General features: G+C 39.0%; 1 protein-coding gene across 1 annotated transcript in view; it reads left to right on the forward strand.

Annotated features, from left to right (window-relative positions):
- Window positions 1-9,160, forward strand: part of LOC119555972 — a 79,880-nt gene that overhangs the window by 69,323 nt on the left and 1,397 nt on the right. The window contains exon 5 of the mRNA XM_037867700.1: window positions 3,476-3,530. Coding sequence (XP_037723628.1) covers window positions 3,476-3,530 — 55 coding nt within the window. The remainder of the gene's footprint in view (window positions 1-3,475; window positions 3,531-9,160) is intronic.

Below are 9,160 nucleotides of genomic sequence, written 5' to 3' on the forward strand. Positions count from 1 at the left end.
GCAATTTTTTTAAAGGTACCTAAACCGAAACCCGATTTTAATTTACTTTAAGTGAAAAGTTGTTCTTGCTCTCGTAATGGAGCAATTACAAATTGTTTTGGGACTAAAAGCTCACTTGAAGACATGTACCAACTCCCCTTGAAAAGCCATCTTCGGGGGTTCCATTACAGTGTCGTCGTACCATTTTGCCGTGTAATTTGCCCACCCCACAGAAAATACTCATTTCATGTAATTAATTAAAGTGACCCCAGGAAAGGTCAACAACAAAGCCAGCAAAAAGGGACAGTACTGCTTACTTTGTGACTACTTCTGACACGGCTCAAGTGCATCAAAGTCGAAGGACCATTCGGGTCTGTCTGGTAATTTGATCAACTCACTTTGCCCCCGAAGGCAACCTTTTGTTTTAAGGACATAACACATTATTCCACATTGCCGAGCAGCAGCACTTCTTCGAGCGGTCGAAGGTGGCCGGCTAATAATTTAGTTAAGTTGGGTCCTAAGTCAGGTAGTAGGGCTTCACCGAGTTTCTTCCCCTGGCATATGGAAATCGGAATCCCAAGCGTGGCTCAAGTTGCCATCGCCATCGCCTTCTCGATTTTTGTTTTTTTTTTATACCTCCCCGTACACGAAATAAAATTAGCTCAATGAGCATTTGTGCAATCAAGTGATTTTTAAACAAACGGAAGGGGCTTCGAGGGGTCGGAACAACCCCCGTGGGACGTGGCGAAAGGGTTGTCGGTGATATACGCCACGGATACGGGCGGAACACAAAACCCAAACCTCAAACCCTTCGGGACGGCGGGCTGTGGCAAATAAATTTCACACATATTTGCACACTCATGTGTGTTCAATAATTTTTTTTCTTTTTCGTTTTATTTTTCCCCTACAAGGTCGTCTTGGTTGATTGTAGTGGAAACGAGTGGTGGGTGGGGTAGGCTGCAGGGAAGTTCCCCTCTACAGTAGCTCACAAAATTATAGAACCACAAAAAAAAAACAATTTCATGATCACATCATAATGTTAAATTGATATTGAAAATTACAATAATAGTGGAAGAACCAAGATTTTCACCTTTTAGAAAGGTATAAGAATTATTGAAATGGAAATAATAATGGAAAAATGTTAAATTGGTATTCAAACATCTCTTTGAACATTGCTTTGCTATGATCCTAACCTAAGCTGTGTATTGTAATCGGCGGGGTACTTAATATATCGAAATTCCCTGCCTTAACTGCAAGTTTGTTTATCTGTGGGCAAACAGAAACCAAGGAAAGAAGCATGACTCATGACACAGTAGCCCAAAGAAAGGGTTGCTCTTGCTCTTGGGTTTTCAGCTGCGGGTCTTCCGACATCCGAGCCCAAAGTACAAAAAAAGGAGTAACGAATGAGACCCCCTTGCATGTAGGACTTCAGTTCGGTGGCGGTTTCTTTGACGATTATTTTTGAACACAGATCATTGATTAACAATTGGCCATTGATTGGGGGTTGCAGCAGAATCGAAAAAAAAGGCCTAAGAAAATCAGTGCAACTCTTGTTCAATAACTATTTATTAGGGTTACAAATAATTAGCTTATTCCTTTGACAGTTAGTTTTAATGATATTGGTTTTATTATAACCAAATCTTGATAGATTCTCAAATCTTTTCAAGAAATGAGAAGGCAAACTCACGCCAAAAAAAACAGAAGAGAAATGACTGCAGAAAAACCCATGACTTGAAGGTGACTTTAAAATATTTGAAGGTGTCAGAGTTGGAAAACTCAACTGGCGACATTCCGCCGCTCATCATCTTTACCAGCGGCACCGTCACGATGATCATTATCATCATTTGCACAGGTTATACTTTACCTCTTAGGAGCTTATTCCTTCTGCCTGCTTTCTTTTTACATTTTTGTCAATTTACCGCGAACTCGAGTCATTTGCAAGCCGCGTGAGTGAGTGAGTGTGTGGAAAATTCCGTAGGAGGTTGGGAAAACTGGGAACTGGGGGGGCTATATGGCTATATGGCAACGGTAGCCGCCTGTCACATTTGCCGCGACACGATTTCCTCTGACTTTTCCCGGGCCCTAACCTCAACACATCCTTATTTATTCCTATTTTTATGTGCATGGGCGGAATAAAAAGTATAAAAAAGTGAAGAAAAAAATATATACAGAAACGGTAGCAACTGAAACCGAAAAGGGAAAATAAAATGGAAAAAGGCAGTTATTCTTGCTGCGCATTTTCACTCCTTCAGTCCATTTTCCCCCCACATTTTCCTTTCCCGGCGACATTCATTCGCATTCCTCCCAATTGTGTTATAAATTCAAAAATGAATAACGCACGTTTGCTTGTGGTTTGAAATTCTATTTTATTTGTATTGTGTAAAATGTTTTCGCTTCTTCTCTTTTCCATTCTTGGGTTTCATTCTTGGCTCAATTAAAACATTTTTGCAATGACATTTGTGGGGTTTGACTGGTCGTTCTTGTCGAAGGACTGGAAAAAGTCGGACTTTTGTGACCAAATGCTCCCCATTTGGGGTTCTATATATTTTTCTCGTCTATTTTTCTGTTAAGGCGGCTTAAGCAAATTTTTTTTGTACTACTGAGCATTTTGCGGGTTGCAGTGAAAGCAATTTCGTTGATGTAGTTGTTTGGGGTTTCCCAGTGGAAAATATATTACATAATGAATTGGGAGAGGGAAACGGGGGCTTAGTTTTAAAAAGTTTGATATTTAAAAATACATTTAAGGCAAGCTTAAAGTAAAGTTCTTATCCAGACTAAGAAATCGAGAATTCGGCTTTTTGCTTGGTTTTAAGTACCTAGAAAATGGAAAAAGGGTTATTAAAAATTGTTCTACTACCGAAAAAGTAAACTTTCTGCAATAAACTCAAGTGAAACAGTTTGAAATACATTCCCAAAAGTAGCAGACTCATCCAACTGGCTCCAACTGGCCACAATTATCCTTGCTTACTGCGAGAAATCTCAATCAGAAAACGAGAATCCCAGAAATCCGGGGCCAATCGAGAGAAGTCGAGCAAAAGTTCCATAGACAAACGGCATCAGAATTTAATTCAATTGCAAATCCCATATCATCCCCACAAAGTTGAGAGAAACATTCAATTATGAATTCTGAGAAAAGCTACAAAAAAATAAAGCACAAACACAAACACACACGCACCACACACAAACAGAAAGAGGAAAAACTAGAGAAAACTGTTTTATTTATCCAACATTTGACTTTGAAATGATGAAAATGCTAAAGCTAAAAGGAAAACCAGGGAGAAAATTTCATTTGGTCTGACATTGTAAGTCACATTTGATGTACAATGCTGGCTCCTCGCTTTTCCGACTGATTCCTGAGCGTTGCCATCATTGATGGAGTTTCCTTTTTGGGGGGCAGAGAGTAGAAACCCCCAACAGTGTACTTGAAAAGTATACGCATACTAATTAAATTTCAACGCTGTTCTAATGTTTTATCGTTTCTTGTTTGTACTTACAGGTTCAAAAGTTGGAGTAAAAAGCGTAACTGGAAAATTTCTTTAACAAAAATTTCGGTAAGTGGAATGGGCGAGAAGTCTTTTGTTTTTCGGGGGAAATCTTTTATCCCAGCAAACCTTTTTTTTTTGTCATTTCGCTGATACTAAACTTATTGGAATTCCGAAAATGATAGCGTTGACATGAAAGTTTCTTTTTCGACCCCCCTCCTCCATGTCATCACCCAGTTTTTTTTCCTATTTTTTTATATTTTACTTTTATTGTGTTTTATGTCGCAATAGACAGACAAAAAAAAAGTCAACCCAGAAATCGGCTTAAGAGGGAAATTCGAAGAGCAACAATCCGAAAGATGCGTATCTTGTGGTCCCCCAAAAATAATCCCCAACTTCTTTCGTGTGTGCGTGTATTTAACTGTCTCTTCATCAGCATCTTCAGCTCAATATTTCTGATATGCATCTCGTTGTATGTGTGGCTTTATACTGTGATTGGGGGTAAGAGGTTTACTTTATTTTTTTATTCACCGTGACATGGCTTTTCCAAAAAGATACACAACGGATCTGCAGCTGGCCAAAGTCCGTTGGGCGTTTTGTTTATGATTTGTCAAGATCTTAGGGTCGGGAAAATGTGTTTTAAATGGCCACAGCATTGGGCGATAAGAACCACATGTGATTTTCTTAACTTTATTGAGGTTGTATTTAATTTTGGAATAAAGTTAGTCACACTATTCCAACTTCAAGCAGATTAAAAGAGGTTGAGGCCTTAGCTTGGCAAACTGTAAATGAACTCTCTCTCCCCGCTGTGGTGCTAATAAATTCACCTTTTACCGCAAAATATTGCCCAACATTTGCGAAAGACAAACAGCTCAAATACCCCCCCATTTTCCGTTGGGCGTAGTGCCAACATAAATCTCTTCAACAATCTGCCAATCTGCCCACACCATTTTCCCTGCTCATCTTTCGGCTCCTGTTTTCCCCGCTTGGCTGTTGATTTTTGTCAACCTAATACAAAAGGCAAACAAAATTTGTGTTGGCATTTGGTTAGATTTGCCTGAGAGGGGTGGAAAGTGAAGTTCTGCCTTTGGATCGAGGTTCATGGGGCAAGTGGGCACTGGGGACTCGACTTGATGAAGGAGCCCGGAAATCAAATATTCGATGAGTTGTATGAATTACAGGTGGGTCAAAAGAGACGGGGCGTGCGGAAGAAATATCGAAGCGATTATCGGGTGTTGAACTGTAGGTGCCCTCTGACCCCAAATGACCTTTCGTAACCGCACCACGCATGAACCTCCCGGCACTCAATTGCAATTTGCCTCGATTTAAGTGGCCCATAGCAATTAGAATATAGTATAACGAGTTTGGTGTTCCGGGTCACCTTTTTGCCCTAATTATAACAGATTGGGGTCACCAAAACCCAATACCCTTTTGCGGCTCATTATAACTTGGTTTGAAGTTGAACCAATAATTTTTAAGGAATAAATTTGCAGCCTCATTTTCTTTTGTACTTATTGGCTTGCATTTTTTTAGCAATATTCGGTTTTCCAATTTTCACACTCATCTGGTCAAATATTGTCCAATATACTTAGTCGTGTCCCACTTGAAGGCAAAGAAAAACAGCTGGCCCAAAGCATTTCCCTTTCATTAAGTGTTTGCTTTTGTTGTTGTTTCTGGGTGAAGCTGGCCAAAATGTTATTGTTGTTGCTGCTGCTGCTTGCGTTCATGAATTTGTTGTTGCAGCTGCAATTGGCCACCAAGTTGTGGGCCACATTTTGGGTGTTTTAGCTGCTGCTGCTGCTACTCTCGGTTCTGGCCAAAAAAGCTTCCACTTGAGTGATCGCCCACGTTTGCCCCAGCATCCCTAGCAGCCAGCCACGCCCCCTTGTGCCGCCGCCCCCGAAAAGTTTCGTGTATGTATGTTAATTAAAGTCATTACGTGGAGGACTCCACCAAAAGGGAAACAAAAGCCAAAATGGTGAGCAACTGCAAATTGCACATGGGGCAAAATAATACAAGTAGTTTTGAAATATTATTATTTAGAAATGTTATAGGTGAGAATCTAGCTATTTTAAAAACATTTTGGACTTGATATATTTTTCCCAATTTCTTATATGTATCTTTATCTTTAAGATACTTTTTAAAAGAAATTTTCCCTAATAAACAGTGGTCATTGTAGGAGAGCCTTCATAAAAATGTTATAATTTTCCTCTGTGTATGATTATACAGGGTCTGTTGAGGGGTGGGGGCTGACATAGGGTGGCGGCACACACGCACACCCGCACACACACACACACACGTAACAACAACTACAAAGTGAAGCCAAACGCTGCGCCAAATTGGCCAATTTTCATATGCATGCCAAGCAGCAAAGGCAGGAGCTGAAAAGCAGGAGCAGCAGCAACGGCAGCCGAGCTCAAGGCAACAACGCAGGGGGTGGGGGGGGGGGAGCGGGGGAAAAGTGGCAGGGAAAATCTCCTCTTTGGCATTGACATCAATGAATAATTCCAGTTGGTGGAGCGAAGGGGAGCCGAAGCGGGCGTGTGTGTGTGTGGGCCAACTGCAGACGCCACGTGTCAGGAGCATTGTTGAAATAACGAAACATGTGAGATGATTGCACAGCGAGAAATGTTTGCTAATCATGAGCTCAATTACAATAGGGAAGTGGGAAAAAATATCTATGACTTTTTTCTGTTAAGTCCTGAAGATCCAGAGATGAAAACCGAAAAATTGCAGTTTTCAATATCAAGTGTAATTTCTGTAAATATCAAATTGATTGTTAATTGTTTTCGAAATATTTTCGAAGAGGGAGGGACCGACAAATTGCATTTTTCAATATCAATTTAATAAATTGTAATTGTAATTGTGAATATCTAACTGATGAGTATTTTTCAGTAATATTTCTGGCGGCCTCTCCCCGTTGACATTGCATTTTTCAATATCAATCTAACAAATTTTAGACATGAGTATAAAAATTTCTTTGAGTATCAAATTGATAAGTATTTTTTAGTGACTTTTTTGGCGGAGTATTGGTAATTTCTTCGGCCTCTTCCAATCGACATTGCATTTTTAATATCAATTTAACAAATTGTAGATATAAGTAAAGATTATATCTTTGAATATTCAATTGATGAGTATTTTTCAGTGACTTTTTTGGCGGAATATTGGTAATTTCTTCGGCCTCTCCCCATCGACATTGCATTTTTCAATATCAATCTAACAAATTGTAGATTTGAGTAAACATTATTTCTTTGAACTTCAAATTGATGAGTATTTTTCAGTAACTTTTTTGGTATTGGTCCTTTAACCGGTCTCTCATTGCATTTTTCAATATCAATTTAACAAATTGTAGATTTAAGTCAACATAATTTCTTTGAATATCAAATTGATCAGTATTTTTCAGTGACTTTTCTGGCGGTGTATTGGTCCTTTCATCGGCCTCTCCCCATCGACATTGGCCCAACCAGCCCATCCACAATCCACAATCCACCACCACCTCATCTCGTCTGCTGCTCTAATGATGCACAACATGCACAAAATGTGTTAATGACAAACCAACCGACTGCCGACGACTCATGAGTGCTTTTTCGTAGCACTCGATAGCCGCCTAATGAGTCCTGCCTTTTGGTACCTGTTGCCCTTTTTTTCACCCCCCAAAAGAGGCTATGCATGGGTATCCCAAATAAAAGGGGCGTAGCAAGTGGGGGGGGAGGTATGGAGCTCGCCTTGAGTTACTTTTGCTCTTCAAATAGATGTGGTGCTGTGGCCAGAGTGAAGCAAATTAAATTGCAGCATGAAATCGAATTGCCAGCAGGCAGCTGGGGCATTCAAATGCAGACCAGCAGGGGAGGAGCGGGGCTGAGGGTCCATCTATCCATAAGATACATTCTGGGCCTGGTCTGCAGCTGCTGCCTTTTTCCACAACGAACAGGAAGAGGATGAACCCAAGATTCAGCAGACTTTAAATTGCTTTTGCCACCCCCTCTTACCTGGGCAAAAAAAAAAACGAGAAAAAAAATTGAGAAAATAGCTGCTGCAAAAAGAGTTCCACAAAGTGTTCGATTAAAATAGATATTTTTATGGCTTTTGCATTCGAAAATTGCATTAGGCAAGTGGTTGCCTTCTATGGAGAGAAAGTATTGTTTTCACAACCCCGATCGGTCCATTAAGATATCGACTGTTAAAGGAGGAAATACCATTTTATTTTCTTGAAGATGTTAAACAAAATCGAACTTAAAATCGAAAAACTTACAACGAAGCCCTAACAAATCCAATAATATTTTTTCCGCCTGCATATTTTATTGTTCGGAACTTTTGGCAAACTTTGAATCATAAAATTGTTAAAATCACTGCATGTGAGTGGCAGCTATGTACGTTTTATGAATACATACCGAATCTTAATTGAAAAACGCATATCAATATGCGATATTCCGGCCGTTGTTTCCATTTGGAGTTATTCTTTTCCTGGCATTTTTTGTATCTCTTTTTTTATATTTTTTTTTTTTTTGTCCCAAACCAACTCAATCAGGCAAAATCAAAATGTTGCAAAAGTGCAGCAAATAAACGGCATATTGTTGTCATTGTTGTTGCCGTGTTATCATGGTTTTTTGCGTTGCAATTGTTGTTACTTTTGTTGGCAACGCCTCGACAAGACCACAAACAACTCGTTAGAATTTGCATGTGAAATGCAATCGGCCAAAACAAAACGAAGGCAAAAAAAAAGAAATAGACAGCGCTACAAAAAAAGACGGCAAAAAAAAGTCTAGCGAAGAATGAACGCGTGAGGGAATTTTCTTTAATAATTTTGCTTAATAAATACAAGATATTAGGAGATTAACGTAGGAAACTAAATTTTGACAATATACATTTTTGGTAAAAATATGGATTTGTTCTAAAGAAACAGCTTCAAGATCAAAAAATTTTTACGGATTTTTTAGACACCAAAACTTCTTAAGTATGGTATAGCATAGTATTTTTTTTTAAGTACAATATTTGTTTTTATCAAGACTTGGAGTTTTCAAATCTCGAAAAGTGCTCATCTCTAAGCCAAACATAACAAAGCCAACAAAAAAAGGTGAAAACAAAAAGGCAAATACGCAGGCACAAACATTTCCGAGCTTTGTTAAGTGGAAGAGAGATGGGCATAGAAGCGAGATAGCGTTAGACTTTTCCGGATGGCGGAAAAGGGGGGTTTGTGGGCGAAATAGAAATATCCACGGGGCAATGGAAATTGGGTATTCCTACAACAGTAACAAGAGCATTTCGCTATATAGCAGCGGATGGCTATCAATTTGATATATCAATCAGAGCGAGGGCCAAAAAGAAAAACACGAATAAAAATCCAGCCAAGAGGAAGGGAAATTCATTTGGATTTTTTTGGCTCCTGCCACGCCCACTGGGGAAAGGCGGAACAGGGTCGGCGAATGGGGGCGTTTCAACCAAAGAGTTAAACGCTAATAGTCTAAATATTTTTCCATTGACAATCACTTATTTTTGACTTGTTACAAATATGTAATATGTAGGACTACAAATAAAATAAAATTCAAAATCTAGAAAATCTTTGTATGAATTATAATTTTACAACTTTGCAAAGTAATTATAATTAATTTAGTCAATCAATCAACCATCAAAATAAATCTTAAATTATTCCAATACAAAATCTGACAGCAAAGAAATCGTTTAAATATATATATCAAAAT

This window comes from Drosophila subpulchrella, chromosome X (assembly GCF_014743375.2).
Source record: "Drosophila subpulchrella strain 33 F10 #4 breed RU33 chromosome X, RU_Dsub_v1.1 Primary Assembly, whole genome shotgun sequence".
Lineage (NCBI taxonomy): Eukaryota > Metazoa > Arthropoda > Insecta > Diptera > Drosophilidae > Drosophila > Drosophila subpulchrella.